The sequence below is a fragment of the Babylonia areolata genome, chromosome 16, assembly GCF_041734735.1.
Source record: "Babylonia areolata isolate BAREFJ2019XMU chromosome 16, ASM4173473v1, whole genome shotgun sequence".
NCBI classification, from domain to species: Eukaryota; Metazoa; Mollusca; class Gastropoda; order Neogastropoda; family Buccinidae; genus Babylonia; species Babylonia areolata.
In genome coordinates, this window is record NC_134891.1 from 9797429 (window position 1) to 9822428 (window position 25000).

Sequence of the window (25000 nt, forward strand, 5' to 3'; positions counted from 1 at the left end):
AGGTCAAATATGGCTAGAGCAGATGATTATCGACTCCAGGTCAAATATGGCTAGAGCAGACGATTAACGACTCCAGGTCAAATATGGCTAGAGCAGACGATTAACGACTCCAGGTCAAATATGGGTCGTGCAGATGACTATCGACTCCAGGTCAAATATGGCTAGTGCAGACGATTATCGTCGACTCTAGGGGTTATTCTGACTAGCCAGAAATGACATTGATTCCCTCGCCCCCTTCTCTCACATCAGCATCACCTCAACAACACTAAACTTCCTTCCAGATGTCAGCTGAAAAAAGAACACCCCCCACCCCCCTCCCCTCAAAGACGTTAAACTGAAGAAAGAAACCATAACTAAAGATATATACCCTCCCCCTCCCCTCAAAGACGTTAAACTAAAGACAGATACCCTCTCCCTCCCCTCAAAGACGTTAAACTGAAGAAAGAAACCCTCTCCCTCCCCTCAAAGACGTTAAACTAAAGAAGATACCCTCTCCCTCCCCTCAAAGACGTTAAACTAAAGAAGATACCCTCTCCCTCCCCTCAAAGACGGTAAACTCAAAAAGATACCCTCTCCCTCCCCTCAAAGACGTTAAACTAAAGAAGATACCCTCTCCCTCCCCTCAAAGACGTTAAACTAAAGAAGGTACCCTCCCCGTCCCTCAAAGACGTTAAACTAAAGAAGATACCCTCTCCCTCCCCTCAAAGACGTTAAACTAAAGAAGATACCCTCCCCCTCCCCTCAAAGACGTTAAACTAAAGAAGATACCCTCCCCATCCCCTCAAAGACGTTAAACTAAAGAAGATACCCTCTCCCTCCCCTCAAAGACGTTAAACTAAAGAAAGATACCCTCCCCATCCCCTCAAAGACGTTAAACTAAAGAAGATACCTTCCCCATCCCCTCAAACACGTTAAACTAAAGAAGATACCCTCTCCCTCCCCTCAAAGCCGTTAAACTAAAGAAAGATACCCTCCCCATCCCCTGAAAGACGTTAAACTAAAGAAGATACCCTCTCCCTCCCCTCAAAGACGTTACACTAAAGAAGATACCCTCTCCCTCCCCTCAAAGACGTTAAACTAAAGAAGGTACCCTCTCCCTCCCGTCAAAGACGTTAAACTGAAGAAGGTACCCTCCCCGTCCCTCAAAGACGTTAAACTAAAGAAGATACCCTCCCCATCCCCTCAAAGACGTTAAACTAAAGAAGATACCCTCCCCATCCCCTCAAAGACGTTAAACTAAAGAAGATACCCTCCCCATCCCCTCAAAGACGTTAAACTAAAGAAGATACCCTCTCCCTCCCCTCAAAGACGTTAAACTAAAGAAAGATACCCTCCCCATCCCCTCAAAGACGTTAAACTAAAGAAGATACCTTCCCCATCCCCTCAAACACATTAAACTAAAGAAGATACCCTCTCCCTCCCCTCAAAGCCGTTAAACTAAAGAAAGATACCCTCCCCATCCCCTGAAAGACGTTAAACTAAAGAAGATACCCTCTCCCTCCCCTCAAAGACGTTAAACTAAAGAAGATACCCTCTCCCTCCCCTCAAAGACGTTAAACTAAAGAAGGTACCCTCTCCCTCCCGTCAAAGACGTTAAACTGAAGAAGATACCCTCTCCCTCCCCTCAAAGACGTTAAACTAAAGAAGATACCCTCTCCCTCCCCTCAAAGACGTTAAACTAAAGTAGATACCCTCCCCGTCCCCTCAAAGACGTTAAACTAAAGAAGATACCCTCCCCACCCCATCAAAGCCGTTAAACTAAAGAAGATACCCTCTCCGAGGCCCTCAAAGACGTTAAACTAAAGAAGATACCCTCTCCCTCCCCTCAAAGTCGTTAAACTAAAGAAGATACCCTCCCCATCCCCTCAAAGACGTTAAACTAAAGAAGATACCCTCTCCCTCCCCTCAAAGACGTTAAACTAAAGAAGGTACCATCTCCCTCCCCTCAAAGACGTTAAACTAAAGAAGATACCCTCTCCCTCCCCTCAAAGACGTTAAACTAAAGAAGGTACCCTCTCCCTCCCCTCAAAGACGTTAAACTAAAGAAGATACCCTCTCCCTCCCCTCAAAGACGTTAAACTAAAGAAGGTACCCTCTCCCTCCCCTCAAAGACGTTAAACTAAAGAAAGATACCCTCCCCATCCCCTCAAAGACGTTAAACTAAAGAAGATACCTTCCCCATCCCTTCAAAGACGTTAAACTAAAGAAGATACCCTCCCCATCCCCTCAAAGCCGTTAAACTAAAGAAAGATACCCTCCCCATCCCCTCAAAGACGTTAAACTAAAGAAGATACCCTCCCCATCCCCTCAAAGACGTTAAACTAAAGAAAGATACCCTCTCCCTCCCGTCAAAGATGTTAAACTAAAGAAAGATACCCTCTCCCTCCCCTCAAAGACGTTAAACTAAAGAAGATACCCTCTCCCTCCCCTCAAAGGCGTCAAACTAAAGAAAGATACCCTCCCCATCCCCTCAAAGACGTTAAACTAAAGAAAGATACCTTCCCCATCCCTTCAAACACGATAAAACTAAAGAAGATACCCTCTCCCTCCCCTCAAAGACGTTAAACTAAAGAAGATACCCTCCCCACCCCCTCAAAGACGTTAAACTAAAGAAAGATACCCTCTCCCTCCCGTCAAAGACGTTAAACTAAAGAAGATACCCTCTCCCTCCCGTCAAAGACGTTAAACTGAAGAAAGAAACCCTCCACACCCCCAAACCCCCCCTAACCTGAGCCATGGACACCTACCTCCTTTGAAAAGACGTTAAACCTTCAACCCAAACCTAGGAGAGCTCCTCTGAAAAGACGTTAAACTAAAGAAAGAAGCCATCCCCAACCCCACCCCCCCTCAAAGGCTAAGTTTAATTACCAAAGAAACAAACCCTCCCCACCCACTCAGAGACGTGGTTAAGCTCAAGAAAGGAAACCCTCCACACCCACCAACCCACCACCACCACCACCACCCTAACCTGCGCCAGGGACAGCTCCTTCTTCAGCCGGTCCACCTCCTCCCGCAGCTCGCAGATGAGCTTGTACTTGGGGTCCTCGTTGATGACGGCGCAGTTGACGATGCGCTTGGCGCAGGAGGCGAAGCGCAAGGTGGACATGGTCTCCGCGTGGTTGTTGTCCGCGGGGCTGATGGTGGCCAGCATCACCGTCTTGCTGTTGCCGCCCAGGTTGTCCTGCCACAACACAACGCCACCCGTGGTTGTTGTTTTTTTGTTTTTTGTTTTTTTTTTGTTGTTGTTGTTGTTGTTGTTTTTTGGGGGGGTGAGTATTTTCTAACACCCCCCCCGCCCCCCCCAATAGACTTCAAGTGGTGGTCTGAACGCTAGTCATTCGGATGAGACGATAGACCGAGGTCCCGCGTGCAGCATGCACTTAGCGCACGTAAAAAGAACCCACGGCAACAAAAGGGTTGTCCCTGGCAAAATTCTGTAGAAAAATCCATTTCGATAGGAAAACAGAAACAACAGCAAGGGGGCGGGGGGGGGGGGGGGGGGGGGGGGGGAGGTGGCGCTCTCAGCGTTGCAACACGCTCTCCGTGGGGAGAGAGTAGCCCGAATTTCACACAGAGAATGGTGACAAAAATAATACTACAATACAATACAGTTTTCAGTTTTTCAGGTGTCAAGGTTCTCTCTACTCTCGAAGAGGCGTCACTACGTTCTGAAAAAAGAAAAAAAATGCATCATCTATCTGCTACACTCTGTCTGTGACGTCCATGCCAGCTTGAGGAATAATGTGTCGAGGCACGTCAGAAAATCGGAAGGAATTGAAGCGGGGGAGGGGGGGGGGGGGATGATCATCATCATCAGAATAATAATAGTAATTATTATTATTATTAATTGTCATTGTTGATTAATATCATCATCATCATCAACATCATCACCATCAACATCATAATCATCATCACTACTACTACTATCAACATTATGACAGACATCAGCACGTCAGCCACTCATCATCAGGAGGGTCACTCACCTTGAGCAGGTGGGTGAGGACCGACTCCCTGTAGGGGATGTGGGTGGTCTTCCCTTGGCCCGCAGACTGCTCCGACAGCATCCGGATGACACGCCCCAGGGTGGTCAGGGACCTGAGTCATCACACACACACACACACACACACACACACACACACACACACACACACACACACAGACGCATGCACGCACGCGCGCACACACACACACAAACACACACAAATGGGTCAGTGACCTGAATTCATCAGTATACGTGCACGTCGTCGTCCTACGTCGTCATCTTCACCATAACCATCATCATCACCATCATCATCAACATCAACATCATCACCATCGACACCACCGTCTCCATCATCATCATCATCATCGTCACCACCATCATTATCATTGTCACCTACGTCAGCATCATCACCATTGCCATCATCGCCATCATCATCACAATCATCATTATCACCACTACCACCATCATCACCATCACCACCACCATCATTACCATCGCCATCATCGTCACCACCACCACCACCATCATTACCACCACCACCCACCATCACCACCACCACCACCACAACCACCATCACCCCAACCACCACCACCACCACCACCATCATTATCATCACCATCATCACCACCACCACCATCACCGCCGCCATCATCACCATCACCACCACCACCACCACAACTACCACAATCACCACCACCATCACCACACCACCATCACCACAACCACCACAATCAGCACCACCATCACCAAAACCACCACAATCACCACCATCATCACCACACCACCACCACCATCACCTTCACCATCACCACCACCACCACCACAATCACCACCACCACCACCATCACCAAACCACCACCACCACCACAATCACCATGATGACTCACTTGTTGATGTTGGCCCCCTCCTTCAGCCTCTCGCCCACGGCCCCAGTCTTCTGCAGCTTCTCACTGCCGGCCAGGTCCACCAGGGACAGCTTGCTCACCTTCTCCCCGGACTCCTGCAAACAGCAGCACGTGAAAACCCTGTGTAGTAAGTAGCCTGTCTTTGTGCCGTTGTCTTTTTTCTTGCCTGTATCTCCACAACCACACCCCACCCCCAAAACCCCTCCCCTCCTTTATCTTTTTGCTCTTTTCAGCCCAAACCGCAGCCTACACAGCTCGGTCATGGCAAGGGTTGAACAACTTGGAAAATATTCATCCCGTACAATCTAATGAAAAAACAAAAACAAAAACAAAAAAACAAATAAACAAACAACAATAACGACGACGACTTCTTCTTCTTCTGCGTTCACTCGTATGCACACGAGTGGGCTTTTACGTGTATGACCGTTTTTACCCCGCCATGTAGGCAGCCATACTCCGTTTTCGGGGGTGTGCATGCTGGGTATGTTCTTGTTTCCATAACCCACCGAACGCTGACATGGATTACAGGATCTTTAACGTGCGTATTTGATCTTCTGCTTGCATATACACACGAAGGGGGTTCAGGCACTGGCAGGTCTGCACCATATGTTGAACTGGGAGATCGTAAAAATCTCCACCCTTTACCCACCAGGCGCCGTCACCGTGATTCGAACCCGGGACCCTCAGATTGAAAGTCCAACGCTTTAACCATTCGGCTATTGCGCCCGTCAATAACGACGACGACAACCAAACCTGGAGAGAGAGAGGGAAGGTGTGCACACAGAAAGTCCACAACCCAGAACATATAAATTTCAACCCAAGGACATGCCCCCCTGACAGTGGCTGGCCATTCATTCATTCAGTCAATGTTGTTGTTGTGGGGTTTTTTTCACCAGAGGGTCGAAAAGAAAAAGCCAAGTGACCTGAACATGATTAAAACATAATACATAGAACTGTACGTAATAACGGGAATACAAAATAAACAAATAAAATAATATGATATAACAATAATCATGACAATGTAATATCATAATTTTTGCGTTTTTATTAATGATTTGTCTGCTGACCTCTCATCAATCACAACGGGCGGGCTACAGGACCAGTTAGCAGTTCGCAGTATGACGGATATCGTACAGCATGCTCAAAACATTGAAAACAGAAGGAGGAGGAGGAGCAGAAGAAGAAGCAGAAGCAGAAGAAGAAAGAGGAGGAGGAGGAGGAGCAGGAAGGTAGGAGGAAGAAGAAGAAGAAGCAGAAGCAGAAGAAGAAAGAGGAGGAGGGGGAAGGAAGGAAGGAGGGGGAAGAAGAAGAAGAACAAGAAGCAGAAGAAGGAGGAGGAGGAGGAAGGAAGAAAGAAGAAGAAGAGGGAAGAGGAGGAGGAGGAATAGGAGGAAGAAGAAAGAAGAAAGAAGAAGAAGAAGAAGAAGCAGAAGAAGGAGGAGGAGGGAAGAAAGAAGAAGAAGAGGGAAGAGGAGGAGGAGGAATAGGAGGAAAAAGAAAGAAGGAGGAGGAGGAAGGAAGGAAGGAAGGAGGAGGAGGAGGGAGGGAGGAAGAAAGAAGAAGAAGATGGAAAAGGAGGAGGAGGATTAGGAGGAAGAAGAAAGAAGAAGAAAAAGAAGAAGAAGAAGAAGTAGGAGGAGGAGGAGGGAAGAAAGAAGAAGAGGGAAGAGGAGGAGGAGGAATAGGAGGAAGAAGAAAGAAGAAGGAGGAGGAAGGAAGGAAGAAGGAGGAGGAGGGAGGAAGGAAGGAAGAAGGAGGAGGAGGAGGGGGGAAGGAAGGACGAATAAGAAGAAGCAGAAGCAGAAGAACAGAAAGAAGAACAAGATGAAGAAGAAGAAGAAGAGGAACAAGAACAAGAAGAAGAGGAACAAGAACAAGAAGAAGAGGAAGAATAAGAAGCAGAAGAGACAGAGAGCCAGCCAGACCGACAGTAAATGAAAACAGGAAGACAGAAACACGGGCATGCCCCCAAACAGAAAGAACGCCGTGGGTGCAACGACGGACACGGAAGGAGAACAGTGCAAGGGAGACAATCCACTGTTCAGAAAATCAAAAATAATGGGTTGCGTCCCTTCTTTCTCTTCTCTGCCAGACTGAAAAAAAAAAAAAATTCATCGCTGCCAATTTCTGCAAGATAAGGGTGTATGCATGTGCACACGTACGTGCATGTACAATGCACCTGCGTGACTAGAACAGACAAGGAAAGAATGTATGTGAAAGTGCGTGAAGACAGGGAATACAAACTGACAAATTGTGTGTGTGTGTGTGTGTGCGTGCGTGTTTGCGGGCGCGCGCGAGCGTGTGTGTATGGAGTAGTTGTACATGCGCATTTATATCATGGGTGTGTGTGTGCACGTTTGTTTACACTTGATGTGCTTTAAGCAAGTGCACAGGCACGTGTATATATATTCGTATGAGCTCATACGGTACAAAAAAAAAAACAACCCAACAAACAAAAAAAACCCCCCCCAAAACCTTTTCACTTGGGGGTTACAAATAACATGCGCATAAATAAAACTATAAGTGTATGTATGTATGTGAGTTTCGGGCAGGGGGCAGTAAATGTGACCACCTCACCCACTATCATCACCCACCCTCCTATTTTCTGTGACACATATATACACACCCAAAGTCAAGCCACCCCCCATCGGCAATACATCAACAATGCATCAGGAAACCACACACACACACACACACACACACACACACACACTGCTGAATACACAGTGCATTTGTCTCCCCTGACTGCACCCATCCCTACTTCCCTCAACTCTCTTCTTCCATAAATCAAATTCTAGGTGTTTCTTTTCACACAACCCCATATCATCCCTCCCACCCCCACCCCTCCCCCACCCAGACGCGCGCGCGCACACACATAAAAGAGAGAGAGAGAGAGAGAGAGCATTCCTTGGCTTAGGGAAAACAAAAAAAAACCACGCTACATCATCATCATCGTCATCGTCATCGTCATCACCCTTCCCGTCACAGCTGAGTAGCCCCAGGGAAGAACAGGTCCAGAGGTCCTCTGTCATTTCTGTCACTGTCATGGAAAGAAAGGCAGAGCGAGCGAGCGAGCGAGAGAGAGAGAGAGGGGGGGGAGAGGTGAGACAGTGGGGAGGGGGGGGGGGGGGTAGGGAGACAGGACTGGACAAGATAAAGAAAAGACAAGACAAGACAGCAATTGAAAGGAGAGACAACAGTCGATCCCAACCCCTTTCAACTCTATCTCTCTCTCTCTCTACCTTTCCCTCTCTCTGTCTCTGTTTCTCCCTCCCTCTCTCTCTCCCTGTTTCTCTCTCCCTCTCTATCTTTCTCTTCCCCCTCCCTCTGTCTCTCCCTTCTCTCTCTTTCCCCCCTCTCTCTCTCTGTCTCCCCCCTCTCTCTCTATCTCTCTCTGTCTCAGCCCCCCCTCTCTCTCTCTCTCTCTCTCTCTCTGTCCCTCTCTCTCTGTGTCTCTGTCTCTCCCTTCTCTCTCTCCTCATCTTTTTGCTTAATCTCAACGATGGCTGGAACAGGGGGTGGGGGATGACAAGATAGGTAGTGTGTGTGTGTGTGTGTGTGTGTGTGTGTGTGTGTGTGTGTGTGTGTGTGTGTGTGTGTGTGTGTGAAGTCAAGATTTTATTTCATGACGGTAAATTGAATGAGCAACAATTGCTTTTTTTTTTATACATCAAGCCATCGATTGAAAAAAAAAAAAAAAACAGAAGAAAAATATGAGAGAGAGAGAGAGAGAGAGGGAGAGAGAGAGTGCGTGTGTGTGTGTGTGTGTGTGTGTGTGTGTGTGTGTGTGTGTGTGTGTGTGTGTGTGTGTGTGTGTGGGTGTGTGTGTGTTTGAGAGAAACACACACACACACACACACACACACACACACACACACACACACACAAGAGAGAGGGGAGGAGAGAGAGAGAGAGAGAGAGAGAGAGAGAGAGAGAACACTAAACCTACAAGCACCCAGGCGAGTCGGTGGCAACGACGACGACGACGACGATGATGATGACGACGAGAGAACTAATGTCTCCCCTCGTCATCTGTCAAACACCAAGGGATAGGACCCGTCACGCCAATGACGAACCATCTCTTCACACACACACACACACACACACACACACACACACACACACACACACGCACCCTCAACCCCTATCCCTACTCGCTAACCCTCCTCCATCATCCCCCCCCCCCCCCCAACCCCAACCCCAACCCCACCCCCCCACCCCACTTTTCCTTTCTCCACACGTCCCCTCGCGACCATCCCAACCCTCACTCCTTTTGTCTCTGTGACGTGTGGTGGGCACAACACGCGCACACTCACACTCACAATCACACACACACACACATACACAGAGGTGGTGGTGGTGGTGGTGGAAAGAGTTTTTAACTAACTCCCCCCCAACACACACAGTTCATTCAGCAATCATAACTATACAGGATTATATCGGATCGGTTCGTGCACACCAAACGAAAAGGTGGAACAAAGAAAAAAAAAATTTTTTTTAAAGAAGAAAAAAAAAGTGACCAAAAATACCAAGAGAGACCAACAGGAAGAAGAGACCAACAGGACCATAAGAATCTACACCGGAAAAGAATCGCAACACGTGAAGAAAAAAAAAAAAAACAACTAAACACAGCATCCATGATCGTCAAAGGATGAACTGGAAGTAACTGCGAAGCGTGTGATATAAAAGGTTAAAAAAAAAGAAAAGAAAAGTGCCACAGAATCCTCAAGTGTGTGTCACACAAATTACCAGAGAACTTTCAAAAGAAGAGAGGGTTAAAAAAAAAAAAAATTCGCTGTAAATTAGTAAGGAAAAAAAAAAAAACACAAGGAGAAGAAAGAAAAAAACCCAAAGACAACAACAACAAAAAAAGACAAAAAAAAGACTATCGTAACATTTCGGAGATAGTCTAAATCCGTCTCCGGAACTGACCGTAGAGGGAAAAAACAAAAAAAAAACCCAGACATAGTCGCAGGAACGGGTATCTCTTTTTTTCTTTTATTTTTGTGTGTGAGACAATCTGAAAGACAGACACAGACACAGACAGAGAGACACAGACAAAGAGACTCTAATAATTAAACACAGGTGATGTTGAACAGGCCGCTGGCGTGTAGATACAGGATGAAGCCACGCGGATTTCTGGCACTATCTGTGCTGTGTGTGCTGGCTGTTGCTGTCACGGTCGCTCAGAAAGGTATGTGGCGTTTGGAGTTGCCTTCTTTTTTTTTCTTTTTTCCTTTTCTTTTGATATAAATTTCTTGGGGGTTTTTTTTTTTTTTTTTGTTTTTTTTCTTCGGTAGTGTTCAATTTTACGTTTTCCCATTCAATGTGATATTAGGTGTTTTAGTTTTCTATGGCTCTTTAACATGGCTCTTTAACTTCTTTTTTTTCTCTCTATTCTGTGTGTGTGTGTGTGTGTGTGTGTCTGTGTGTGTGTGTGTCTGTGTGTATTTGTGATGGTATGTGTGTGTGTGCGTGTCTGTGTCACAGTGTGAATATCCCATTCACAGTTTCTTCTATGTCTCTCTTACACACACACACACACACACACACACACACACGCACGCACGCGCACACACACACACACACACACACACACACACACACACACACCATCACAACTCACTCCTACCCCCAACAACGCTACATTCCACACTCCTTCCAACACCACCACCACCACCAACAACAATAACACCACCACCACCACCAACAACAACACCAAAACCAACACCACCACCAACAACACCAACCCAACAGTCCACAGCATCGAACTCTCCCATCACTCCTATCCACCCTAAACCACACCCGACCCCCCCACTGATGTTACAGCGGAGACCCCGCCAGGCCCGGACAATACAGTCACCGACACCCCCATCCTCCTCACCCCCAACAACAACAACTCCTTCTCCTCCACACCAAACCCTTCTCAGGCTGAAGGGGAAGGGGCCGAGGGTCAGGAAGGGGCCGAAGGTCAAGAAGGTCAGGAAGGGGCCGAAGGTCAGGAAGGGGCCGAAGGTCAAGAAGGGGCCGAAGGTCAAGGAGGTGAAGGTGTGTATCAAGAGGTTTCGCGTGACGTGTTGATTATCGAGTTTGGTTAACCTGTTGAAATTAATGCCAAAACACATCCGAGAGAGAGAGAAAGAGAGAGAGTTTGTCTGTGTCTCTATGTGTGGCTGTGTGTGTGTCTGAGTGTGACAGAGAGAGAGAGAGGGGGGAGGGAGGGACAGACAGAGAGAGAGAGAGAGAGGCCAACACACACACACAGACAGGTGGGGGGGACACACAGACTCTGGAGTAATATTCAAGTATATTAAAATATAATAATAAAATAAATAAATAAATAAATAAACGAATCGGGGATTGTCCACCTTTTTCACCAACCACAGTCCCAAGTAACTTCAAGAAATAAAACAAATGAATAAGTCAATAAATAAAACAATCGTCTTCCTTCACAAATTCCACACCACACACAATCAACCCCCCTACAGGTCAACAACAACAACAACAAGGCGCCGAAGGCGAAGAGCCCCCAGAACCCCCAGAGGCCCCGGAAGGCACGGAGGCCCCGGAGCAAGAGGAGGCCGAGGGCGGCCTGGAGGCCCTGGAGGACCAGATCGAGGACCTGGTGGAGCGGTACCGGAAGCAAGGCCTCACGGCCTCCCTGGAGGCCCTGCACACCCTCTACCCGGGCGTCAACATGACCGACATCCTGGCAGAGCAGGAGGAGCAGGAGCAGGAGGAGGAGGAGGGGGGCGGTGGGGAGGAGCACGCCCTGCAAGGCTCCGAGGGGAACGTCCTGGTGGGGGGGCGTCACCGCCCGGGGTGGCACTCCCACCACCTGCAGTCCCTGGCGTCGGGCGACGTGTTCGGGGACTACCAGGTGGACGTGGGGCTTGGGCTGGGGGAGGGGCAGCCCCTGGCCTCTTACCGCTTCGCCCCGGCACCTGCTGCTGGACCCGTGCCGCCAGGGATTGGTGAGTGAGGGGGGTGATGCTGGGGTGGATGTGGGGGGCCGGGGTGGGGGTCTGGTTCTGTCTTCCTTCCTTTCTTCCTTCCTTTCTTCCTTCCTCCCTTTCTGTTTTCCTTCCGTCATTCCTGCCTTCCTGTATCTCTCTTTTTTCTCTTTAAAACCGAACGTTTCTGTGTGTGCGTGCGCGCGTGCGTGCGTGCGTGCGCTGTGTGTGTCTGTGTATGCATGCACGCGCATGTGCGCACATGCGCAAGTTTGTATGTAAATGCGCGCTTGCGTGCGTGTGTGTATGTGCAGGAGCATGTACCTCTCCCACCCACCCACCCACCCACCAACCACAGTCAGACACCAACACACCCACACCACAACCCTATAATAATAACAACAAACACCCATACCCCCCCCCCCCCCCCCCAAAAAAAAAAAAAAAAAAAAAAAAAAAACCTTCATTTTCCCACAGGCATCAACCCCACCAGAGTCCTGCCACCACCGACAACCAACACGCAAGCCGGACAACAGGCACGCCTCTTCGACAGCAACAACAACGCGGGCGGAGGACCCCAGCAAGGCGGCTCAGGCTCAGGACCAGCCACGGTGGTCCGCCACCCGACAGGCATGACGGCCAGCGCCACCTTCGGCATCGTCGTGGGCACCGTCCTGCTCTCCTGGCTCATCCTGGGCCCCGGGATCTGCCTGGCCTGGCGCTGGAAGGAGCGGCGGCAGGAACGGCGCAAGACCCTGCTCCGGAGGGCCGAGCTCCACGGGTCCGTGGATGAGGGAATCATGGAGGCCATGGTGATGAGCGAGCTGGGCAGGGCTGGTGGTGGTGGTGGTGGAGGTGGTCGTGGTGGTGGTGGTGGAGGAGCAGGAGGGAGGTCCTCCTCCTCCTCCTCCTCCTCCCCGTCCTCCTCCCAAGCCAATCAGAAGCGCCGGCAGAGGGAAGGGGATCTGCAGGAGGAGGCTCTCCTGGCCCGCAACCGCTCCGACCTCCTCCTCCGCTCCTACCCCACCACCACCACGCTGGAATCCAGGGTCATTTGATCTTGATTCACCAGACCGTGCAGGGCGGTGGCGGTGGCAGTACTCAGCGTGTGTGGCGTGGCGTGGCGTGGCGTGGCGTGGCGTGGTGTGACGTGCACAGGCAGGTCACGGCCTGTTGTCTTTTGAAGGATAGGTTGTTTTTTTGTTTGGTTGGTTTGGGGTTTTGGTTGTTGTTGTTGTTGTTGTTGTTTTCATCGGGGATGTGGTCGTGGGGGTGTGGGTGTGTGTGTGGGTGTGTGTGGGGGGGTGTCTTTTTGCCAGTGGGGGTGAGGTTGGGGGATTTTTTTCGTATTCAATTATTACCCATCTCTTTCTCTCTTTCTCTCTGTGTGTCTCTCTCTTTCTCTTTCTCTCTCTCTCTTGTGTAAATCCAGGTTTTGTTTCCTCTGGGTTTTTTTTTTTCCTTTCTTTCTTTCCGTTGCTCATTAAAACAACAACAACAACAACAACAAAGGTATCAGACCAGCATTATCAACTTTTTTTTAGGGGAGGGGGGAGGAGGAGGGGGGAGAAACAGGGGACCTTATTAGATCTCAACGTTCAATGCATTGGCACTTTTAGCTGTTACAACTGTTTCTTTCAAGTTCTGTTCTTCCTAACTGTAGTAATATATATATATATATAAATACAGTTGTGCTGTGTTATTTGTTCTTTTTGTAGGTATTCCTTTTTTTTTTCTTTAATTACAGTCTCAAATTCTGTCAAAATGCAAAAACTCAGGATTCCAAAATTCTTCTGTTCTTCTTCTATAACGTAACAGGTTATGGTATTATGTAAACTATCAATGTATGTCTACTCAGATACAATCAGGGATTTCTTTTCTTCTATTTATTTATCTAGGTATTATGTAAACTATCAATGTATGACTACTCAGATACAATCTGTATGTCTACTCAGATACAATCAGGGATTTCTTTTTTCAATTTATTTATCTATTATTTTGTTATTTCATGTATTGATCTTTTTTTTTTTCTTTTTTTTTCTTTTTAAATCTATTATGTTGTAAAATCATCTATCTATTTCCGTGTCACACACGTCTGATGTGTAATTATGCGTTGAGTTATCAAGTTACATGTGGCGCAATGTAAAACTTCAATATAACATACCAGTGTGTGTGATCTGAAAGCTTTCGTTGTCTGTCTTGAATTTTGCGAGACTGTGTGAGTGTGAGTGTGTGTGTGAGAGAGAGACAGACAGACAGACAGACAGACAGAGACAGAGAGAGACAGAGACAGAGACACACACACAGAAAGATTCAAATGGTTTAATGACTTAAGCAACATGCTCATATCACCAAGTGGAAAACACGCTCCCCCCCCCCCCCTCGCCCCACCCTCCAAATTCACGCTTTTCACAACATTCTTCTGCTCTTCATAAGGAATACAAAACAATACCTAACGGTATGTATACGCACAATCTTCGTGGTCTACTGATGAGGTTCATATTTAAGTAACCCGAGGCCATCGACCCGATTTCGTAGTCAGAGTTTGTTTATTCCCATCAACTCTATTGAGTCACAGAGAAACAAGGAAACATGACAATAACAGGATGACGGCCACAGAGGAAGAGCGAAGATAATTTAAAAAAAAAAAAAAAAGGGGGGGGGGGGGATAATACAAATGGGGGAAAAAAATAAATAAAATAAAAGGCCAAATGTAATAATCAGTTCTGATACAATGCAAATAGGAATAGCGAAAGCAATAAGAGGGAGCAACTTCTCACAAGGGAGAGAAGCCGTGTGGTCTTTATGAGACCAGCGACGCATTGATGTCCCTTCCACGCGTAATCGAAAGGGGCAGATCACACATTACTTCCCTTCCCTAATCATCGCTAAATAAATAAATAACGGACAGAAGAAAGGAAAAAAAAACTAAAAAAAAACTAAAGCCAAAACATCAAGCCTATTCAGTCAGAATAATCATCTGATGATGATGATGACGAAGACGACAATGTTCTTGAACTTAATAAGATAGTTTGCATGACTAGATTCCTTTAAAAAAATAATAATAAATAACGATATATGCCTATCCAACTCACACGGAAGTGGCTGAATCCAAAAAGGGCCTTGAGCCCGGAGCTGTGTAAAGAAAGGGAAACTTAATGATGGGTGATCAATGTATATCATTATCTTTACGTTTCTGAGCGCTAAATATGTTCTCTCAAGTGGAATCTCCTTCACAGAAACTTGAATACTATTTATTTATTTATGTAAGCTTCTCTATTATTTATTCACCCTTTTTTTTCTTTTTTCTTTTTTTTTTCTTTTTTTTCCTCAAGGCCTGACTAAGCGCGTTGGGTTACGCTGCTGGTCAGGCATCTGCTTGGCAGATGTGGTGTAGCGTATATGGATTTGTCCGAACACAGTGACGCCTCCTTGAGCTACTGAAACTGAAACAGAAAATGAATACTAGAAATAGTGCTGTGTGTGTGTGTGTGTGTGTGTGTGTGTGTCTCAATTTTCTCCTTTTGGGGGCTGGATGGAAAAAAAAAAGCATTGTTGCTTATTCTATTACCCTCAGAAATAAAATTCATTCATTCATTCATTCATTCTCTCTCTCTCTCTCTCTCTCTCTGATACGCAGTGTGGTACACACACACAATCTCTCTCTCTCTCTCTCTCTCTCTCTCTCTCTCTCTCTCTCTCTCTCTCTCTCTCACGCAATGTGGTACACACACCAAATCTCTCTCTCTCTCTCTCTCTCTCTCTCTCTCTCTCTCTCTCTCTCTCTCTCTCACACACACACACACACACACACACACACACACACACAAACGCATGCCGGCGTCCAGAAGAACACAGAGAGAGAGAAAGAGGGGAGGGGGGGGGAGGGGAAGGTGGTAGTGAGATAAGTGACGTCAGCTGACGTCAGAGCAAGGTGATTCACACCACGACTCCATCATACAGACCACGACAAGGATGACAAGCAAAGCAGGCAAGCCCCCCCCCCCCCCCCCCCACCCCCACCCCCCTTCACTTCACGTAACACACGCCACAACCCACTCCGCCCAATCTGTCACCCCTGCACAGACAGACACCCACTTCAAGAGTGACCCACGGAACGGTTTTTTATTTGTTTGTTTGTTTGTTTGTTTGTTTGTCGCTGTTTTTTTTGTTTGGTTGGTTGGTTGGTTTTCTGTTTGTTGTTTTTCCCTTGGCCCTGTTCATTTACTTCTTTGCATACATTTCATTTTATTTCCTTAATATCCATTCATGTAAGACATGTATCATAAGCGGCTATTCGAAAAAAGCAAAATCAGTCAGCGAGGACGAATCACGTCCATCTTTTGGGATTTTCCGAGATGCTCCCCTCTGGTCGGCGGTACAGAAGTATAAGGACGAAAACCAATCGCTTCGCCAATAGCTTTTTCCCCCAAAGCAGTCAATGCCCTGTCTCTCGAACAAATACAGTGTGATAAATAGAATGGTGCAATCAAAAACCATCTACCTGAACCTCTAGTCATCAGCCCCATCCAGATGTCATATGCAGCTTCTGTTCAAACGTGTGTGTGTGTGTGAGAGAGAGAGAGAGAGAGAGAGAGAGAGAGACAGACAGAGAGAGAGAGACACAAGTAGAGTGAGCATGAGGCAGCAGCAGTGTATGTGTGTGCATGAGTGCAGTGCATGCTGTGTGTGTGTGTGTGTGTGTGTGTGGTCGGTGCCTGCTTCGATCTTCGTGTTCGCTTGCTCCGGTACGTCCGCGTGAAGGACACCCCCCCCCCCCCCCCCCCCCCCCCCGCCCCCCCCAACCACCCCACCCTCTCTCCCCGAACGAATGAACGAAATATTTCAGGAAGGGGGGGTGGGGGTTGGAGCGGAGAGGGGGTAAAAGAGTAAGCATTATGTCCCTTATATACTTCCGGCGCTCTGGACAGACAGACAGACAGACAGACAGAGCAAGCATGTTCTATAATTTCAAAATATCCCAGACATATTCCAGGAAGGGAGGTGGGGGGAGGGGCGGGGCGCGTGCGGAATGAATGACCGGCTGACCTGACTGAGCGTCAAGACGACAAGGCAGCCCCTTCCTTTCCACCACCGACCAACAGAACAGTGCAAATCCCTGGTGTCGGGGAAGAGAAAGAAAGGCACTCTTTGTAACAACCTTGTCATCTTCGTGACGGCTGGAGCTCTCTCTCTCTCTCTCTCTCTCTCTCTCTCTCTCTCTCTCTCTCTCTCTCTTTCACACACACACACAAACATACATTGGCTCTCTCTCTCTCTCTCTCTCAGACACACAGACACACACACACACAGACTCTCCCTCTCTCTCTCTCTCATACACAAACACACATTGACTCTCTGTCGCTCTCGCTCTCTCAGACACACACACACGCCCGCACACACACACACACACACACACACACACACACACACACACAGAGACCCCCCTCTCTATTTCTCGCTGTGTCTCTCTCTCTCTCTCTCTCTCACACACACACACACACACACACACACACACACACACACACACAAAGGGGGAAGTTCGATGATCAGACACACATACAGGCCATCGGGTAGAGCGAGAGAGAGAGGGGGGGGGGAGGGGCAGAGAGAGAGAGAGACGTCAGCATGAGAAAAAAAATGCAGACTCCAGCAGCTGTAAGCTGCTAATTAACACACACACACACACACACACACACCACCACCACCACCACATCACAACACAAACACAACACACACACACACACACACACACACACACACACACACACACACACACACACACACACACACACACGCACGCACACCACCACCACCATCACAAACCACACACCACACACCACACCACAACACAAACACAACACACACACACAGGCTGACAGGAAAAGCAGTGAGATGAGAGGCCATATCAGGAAGTGGTGGTGGTGGTGGATGTGGTGACGATGCAGACCACTCTTCGCCCTCTTCGCTGCAGTTCAGAGAGAGAGAGAGAGGAGAAGAAGCTAGCCAGCCGCTCAGTCAAGTCAGTGCTCTCTCAACCACACTGCTGCAGTATGCAGATGGCCTCTCTCCTTCATCACTGTGAGGTGGTTTTTCTTTCTTTTTCTTCTTTTCTTTCTGTGAAGTAGCCACCGCCATAGGCGTTATCTATTCTTATTGCTTATGGCCCTTGCCAGTGTGTGAAATAGCTACCATGAACAGTGTTGATCCTTGTTGCTTTAAAATAAAAAAAATTATAAAAAAAAAAAGTCCAGCCAATCTTTGAAGGAGCTACAATGGACGTGATTTATTCTTGCTGCTTATAGACCAGTCAGTGTGTGAAACAGCTACCATGAAAATTGTTTTTCCTTGTTGCTAAAAAGCCCACTCAATCTTTGAAGGAGCTACAATGGACGTGATTTATTCTTGTTGCTTATAGACCAGTCAGTGTGTGAAACAGCTACCATGAAAATTGTTTTTCCTTGTAGCTAAAAAGCCCACTCAATCTTTGCAGGAGCTACAATGGACGTGATTTATTCTTGTTGCTTATAGCCCAGCCAGTCTGTGAAATAGCCCAATCTTTGAAGAAGCTACAATGGACGTGATTTATTCTTGTTGCTTATGGCCTAGCCAGTGTGTGAAACAGCTACCATGAAAATTGTCCTTGTTGCTTAAAAAAAAAAAAAAAAAAAAAAGCCCAGCCAATCTTTGAAAAGAAGCTACCATGGACTTATTCACCAGAGTTGCTAAAAACCCGGCCGATATTTGAAAATGCTTCCAAGGACTTATTAATTATCAGTGTTGCTATAAAATGAAATAAAATAAATATAGAAAACACCTATCTTTGAAGGAGTTGCCATGGACGTTATTTGTCCTGGCTGCTTTTTGTAGAGCCGATTACCTGATGAGTTACGATGGGGTGTTATAATTAATCGTCGTTCCTTATAGCCCAGTGGATCTTTGAAGGAGCTGCGATGGATGTTATTTATCCTGTGCTGCTTCGAGTCAAGACGACCACCGCAACAATCCGTATCAGGGCTAATATACCACACCATACCATGGGCGTCGACGTCGTGTTGACATCATCAAGTTTGTGAAGTCAGTGGAAAAGCAGTGTGGTTTGATGCGCGCGCGCGTGTGTGTGTGTGTGTGTGTGTGTGTGTAAGCGCGCGCGCCTGTGTGTGTGTGTGTGTGTGTGTGTGTGTGTAAGCACGCGCGCGCATCTGTGTGTGTGTGTGGGTGTGTGTGTGTAAGCGTGCGCGCGCCTGTGTGTGTGTGTGTGTGTGTGTGAGCGCGCGCGCCTGTGTGTGTGTGTGTGTGTGTGTGTGTGTAAGCGCGCGTGCACATCTGTGTGTGTGTGTGTATGTATAAGCGCGCGCGCCTGTGTGTGTGTGTATGTGGGGGGGGGGGGGCGGGGGGTTGTTGTTGTTGTTGTTTTTGCTGTGCTGTGTGTAGATGGGTGTGTCTGAGAGCGAGAGAGACAGACAGACAGACAGACAGCGAGACAGAGACAGACAGAAACAGACAGAGCAATACAAACGACACAACCCACTCCCATGTTAACAGGGCGCTAAAAGAGACAGGACATAATTAATTATACCGTGTATTATTCAGGATCTCGCGCGAGGCTTTGTTCCAACGCCAGGAGCGTCACTTCACTTTGCCCGCTTTCGTCTCTCTGTCTTTTCTTTTTCTCTTGATCTACTTCACACCGCGAGATATATATATATATATATGTACATATACCAGTTGTGATCATTTCTACCAAGAGACAGAGGGATGGGAGCTGGCGGTGGGAAGGAAGGAGAGGGGGGAGTGGGAAGAACGATTAAAAATAAATAAATAAATAAATAAATAAATAAAAAGAGAGGGAGAGGTAGGTAGTAACAAGAAAGGGAGAGAGTGAGGGAGGGAGGGAGGGGGGGAGGGATGAAGATGACGAACGTTACAATCACTGGCCCAAAGCACGTTCTGATTGGCATGGACAATAGTGAGCGCGTCACACTGGTTTAACGAATACAGATAAACAAACAAACGAATCCACAGATAAATAAATAAACAAATAAATGAAAATAGCGCAGCAGTTGGCTAACAGTACTTTCTCAGCACACAAACGACACAACACAAGGTTCCGACAATCCAGCCTCAACCACGATTGGCCGATGTGTGCAGTAAACTCACTTCATGACAGACAAAGTCGCTTAACCCGTTCCTTCCCTCCGTCACCCTAAAGGGACCCCACGCCATCACATTCATTGCCACGGCGGCACGCGAACTCCGCCAGCTCTAAGAACGACACGACTGAAATGGTTAAGCCAGTCATACCACGCCAAATTCAGTCGTCACCCGGGCATCACGTCCATGAGCCAAATTTATTATTAAAAAAAAAATAAATTAAAAAATTTTAAAGCAAACTCTCAAGACCCCAGCCCTTGATCAAACACGCCACTGTCCTCCTCCAAGACTTCCTCCTTCCTACCCACACCCCCACCACTCGCCTCCCACCCTCACCCCACACAACCCACCCCCTCCAACGGTCCGTTCGCAGGGCAAAAGGTGCACTGCCTGTCTTGGGGTCTTTTTCAATCAATCAGGACTTGTGCATGGGGGGGGGGGGTGACCAGTGCAAACAAGATCAATGGCCAACTAAAAGGTGCTGTCAAATTCCCTAACGACAAGACCACTTCAACATGATGGATTTGGAAGTAGTCAGAGGAGGGAGGGGGAGGGGAAGGGGAGGAGGAGGAGGAGAAGGGAGAGAAGAGGCGGGGTGGTGGAGGTCGTGGACAGTGATGTGGGCAGTGATGTGTTTATCTCACAGACCTGGTCTTTCAGCGTTCTTTCCTGATCCTGCCTTTTTGTCTTTGCCTCCCTCACTCCAGTTCTTTGACACAGCCTGGGGAAGAGCCGTCGCTACCCGGTACAATATTCCCCCCAGGGTGTGTGTGTGTGTGTGTGGAGGGGGGTGGAGGGGGGTGGGTTCTGCTTGTTTCAATTTTTCAATTCTAATTTTAACATTGGGTGATTTTCTACATCCTCCACTGTGTATGTGTGCGTGCAGATTCTAACACCTGGCAATCTTCCACAACCTACCCCCACCCCACCCAACCATCAATCTTCACCACCCAAGGCAGCGGCCTGTACCAGACTGTCTCCCTTCATCTAAGAAAACAAAGCAAACCAAAACTCAAACAAAGAACGGCAAACGCACGCGTGGCAGCGGACACCATGCGAAGAAAGCCCACCACCACCTCCATCTGCTGCGTCTAGAAGTGACAGGAACTCAGTCACACATACACCCCCCCCCCCCCCCCCCCCCCATCCCCCCTCGCCCTCCCCCCTCCACACACACACACACACACACACCATGGGGCTTAAGCAGGACGGAGGCCTGACCTTGACCCTGGACCAGCTGGTGGCGCTGAGCCTGGTGGGCGTGGTGGTGCTGCTGCTCCTGAGCGCCAACCTGGGCCTGTGCTGGCTCTACCACCGCCTGCTCACCGAGGACCAGCGCCGCCTCCGCAGGGCCCAGAAGAAAAAGATGTCCGACGTGTGGGTCTACCAGGTGCACAGACCCACCCCCAACCCAAACCCAAACCCGGATCCGAACCAGAACCCATACCCGAACCCCCCTCCCCAAAACCCGATCACGTCCAACGCTGAAGGCTGCCCACCACCGCAGCTCTGCCATGACTCCCCGAGCCAGCAGATCCTGAGGAAGCTCCGCTCCTCTTACCACAACGTGAGGAGCGCCGTGGAGGAGGAGGAGGAGGAGGAGGGGGAGGGGGGGTGGCGGGGGTTGGGGCGGGAGGAGAGTCAAGTGATCGAGGAGCTGGAGGTGACGGCAGACCTCTTCCTGCACGACGACGACGACGGAGGAGGCGGTGGTTCCGGTCCCCCTACCCACAGCCGTCGCTCCTCCCTTCACCACCACCACCACCACCTCCACCTCGAAGGGGGATCTGCACCCTCCTCCTCCTCCTCCTTCTCCCCCACCTCCTCCTCCGTCCGTGGTGGTGACGTGGGCATCCCCGCCTCCGCCGGCCCCTTCCCTGACCAGGGCCGGACCACCAGCGCCAGCAGCAGCCGCCGTCAGCACTGTGGCCTGGCAGGTCGGGACGACAGCAGTCAATGCCGCTCCGCTCTCACGGCGCCCCCCACCTCCGTCTCCTCCCTCACCCACGACTCCGACACCGACTCCGTCTTCCACCACCACCACCACCACCAGACCCTCACTGACCCCAACCCCCTCCACGGCACCGTCAACGACTCCGCGTGTTCACCCGACGACGTGTTCACCCTGAACGATGACGACGGGGCGTGCCCCACTGGCGGCTTTCCAGAGGTGGGGGATGACGTCGCCCACGCCCTCCAGGCCCTGGACCACACCAGCTTCTCCAGCGTCACCATGGAGGACTTTGAGACGACGGGAGACGACGACACGCTGGGCGATGGAGGAGGAGGAGGAGGAGGGTGGAGGAGGAGGAGGAGGAAGGAGGAGGAAGGAGGAGGAGGAGGGAAAGGGAAGCGCAGAGGCAGCACTTACGACAACGTGACCCACCCCACCACCACCACCACGTCGGCGAAAGTGAAGAAGAAGAAGACGACGACGACGACGACGAAGACCGGGGCACGCCGAGGAAGCACCTACGACAACCTGACACAGCCATTCCCCGTGGCGGAGTTCCACAACGAGGCCTTTGACTTCGCCACCGACAGAGAAGGCACCACCACCACCGCCTGTGTGGAGGTGACTGGTGACCTGGAACTCTGAGGAGGTTCCTAAAGGTCCCTCCCTTTCCACTGGGTGCACCGTGTGTGTGGGGGGGTACTCCTGGTGGGTTTATCACCAACGGGTGTACTTACCAGCTGCGCTATGCGTATGGGTGTTCTTGATGTATTTTATCAAAAGGGATAGTGCGGAACTTTAGCAGCTACGTAATTTGTGGGTATTTTTGGTGTGTTTATCACAAGGGGTGCACTTACCAGCTACGCTGTGTATGGGGTGTTCCTGGTGTGTTTATCACAAGCGGTGTATTCACCAGCTAAGCTGTGTGTGGGGGTATTCCTGATGTGTTTATCAACAAGGGGTGTATTCACAAACTTGGCTATGTGTACGGGTGTCCCTGGTGTATTTTATCAAAAAGGACAATGCGGAACTTCAGCCGCTACATGACGTATGGGTATTCCTGGAGTATTTACGACATGGAGTGTATTTACCAGCTAAGCTGGGTATGGGTATTCCTGGTGGTTTTTTTTTTTTTTTTTTTTTTTTTTTTTAATAAATCAAACGAGAGATTTACCAGCTGAACAAGGTGTGGCTGCTATTCCTGGTGCTTTTATCAAAAAGAAATACATTTACCAGCTGTGCACAGTCTGTGCGCGTTCCTGGAGTGTAATTCATTCAAAAGAGATACGACACAAACTGCCTCTTTGCAGATCTTATACCCTCCTCAGCAAAAATTCTCCCTGGTCTCCACGTTTCAAAGTCCGAACACGCCGAGGAAGAAAGACACGCCATGGTTCAAACGACTTCTTTTTTTGCCATTTTCGTTTCCAAAAGTCCCATTGCCCAGGTCCAGCGCTGAAGGCTCAGCACACTTCACAATGAGGTGACCCTATATGCTGAGTGATGTCTCGCCATGCACACACACGCTGACCCCACAGTCTTCAGCTCTGGAACACCCCGTGCCTAGCTTGAGCAACGGCACGTTTTTAACTCACTCAGTACGGCCAGTCCTCTCTTCTCCTCTACACAGACCCCTCGGATGTCCAGTGGGTGTCTGAATGACCCAACCTTTAGCTTCCGTCGTCAGAATTGTGGTATTCTTTGTCAACATTCACCTCTTCAGCATAAGAGCCTTCCGCTTGCAGTATTTTGATGGTGGTAATTGGGGTGAAACGCTGTTAGCGTCGTCTCTTTCGCCGTTCGTATGGAGAGAGTTAAAAGTCCAGCGACATTGCTTGACACAAAACTTCCCTCTTCCTGCAAGGAACTGAAACCCCATGGACAACCTCAGAGAGACCGGAAATTTTTTGAGGTCGGTGTCCAGGGGCCACTTAATTAACCATCTTGCATTCAACACATTCCACACAGAAACTCTTCAAAGCGTTCGGCTGTGGCCTGGAGTAAAATGCAATGAAGGTTAAACCAAAGTGCATGTCTTAATGCCAAAACGGAAATCCGTAAAATAAAAAATACGGAAATAACCACTACCCCAACCCCCCCACCCCCAACCCATGAAAGAGGCTCATGTGACGAGCCGGAACTATCACCCCTTCAATTCACTCTGTTAATCGGCCAGCCGACTGCAGAGGTCACATAACGAATCAGGTGAATCTCTTTAAATTCATTCCATAACGCCTGATTCAATGGGCACAGTATTCCCAGAACATTTTATGTAATATATATATATATATATATATATATATATATATATATATATATATATCACGTGCTCTTACCTAAGCTGCTTCTTCTGTTGAAAACGGTCATTCTGAATCTTATATAAGCTACGACTGGGAGAGTGATGGATAATGATGCATCTAGGTTAATAATCAACAGTCACTGGTGTTGTTTGGTTGGGGTTTTTTTACGGAAGCACTGAAAAGCAGCATGACAACCATGTCACAACTGGACCCAGCCTTTCACACAAGCTGAATATATATATATATATATATGCAAAGAACGCTGAACAAAATAAATACTCGTTGCTTCATTCTTTGAATGAATTCTTTTTTCTTTTCTTTTTTTTAAATTATTATTATTACTATTATCATTTATCTATTTATGTATTTATTTTACTCTTTTTTTTACTGTATTTTATTATCATTTATTTATTTTACTTTTTTTTTTTTTTTACTTTATTCATTTTATTTTATTTTATTTCTTTATTTATGTTTTTTTTTAAAGTTATTTTTCTTTCTTTTTTTTCTCTCTTTTTTTTCTCAAGGCCTAAGCGCGTTGCGTTACGCTGCTGGCCAGGCATCTGCTTGGCAGATGTGGTGCAGCGTATATAGATTTGACCGAACGCAGTGACGCCTCCTTGAGCTACTGATACTGATACTGATCTTTGACTGACTCGTTCCGCATTCAGATTTAGCGCTGTATAATACTTTGTTGTTTGTTTTTTTTCCTGTCGTTATCAATATTGTTGTTGTTGCTGCTGCTGTTATTGTTG

The 25000-nt window shown here is 48.2% G+C and overlaps 1 protein-coding gene and 1 long non-coding RNA gene across 2 annotated transcripts in view; one reads left to right on the forward strand and one right to left on the reverse strand.

The window, feature by feature from the left end:
- Nucleotides 1–25000, reverse strand: part of LOC143290749 (kinesin-like protein KIF13A) — a 434350-nt gene that overhangs the window by 356112 nt on the left and 53238 nt on the right. The window contains exons 8-10 of the mRNA XM_076600262.1: nucleotides 4870–4982; nucleotides 3984–4095; nucleotides 2969–3181 (exon numbers count right to left, since the gene is read on the reverse strand). Coding sequence (XP_076456377.1) covers nucleotides 2969–3181; nucleotides 3984–4095; nucleotides 4870–4982 — 438 coding nt within the window. The remainder of the gene's footprint in view (nucleotides 1–2968; nucleotides 3182–3983; nucleotides 4096–4869; nucleotides 4983–25000) is intronic.
- LOC143290870 (uncharacterized) lies at nucleotides 17839–21099 on the forward strand. Its single transcript, XR_013056447.1, has 3 exons — nucleotides 17839–17926; nucleotides 18768–18917; nucleotides 20881–21099. It is a non-coding gene; the product is annotated as an uncharacterized LOC143290870 (long non-coding RNA).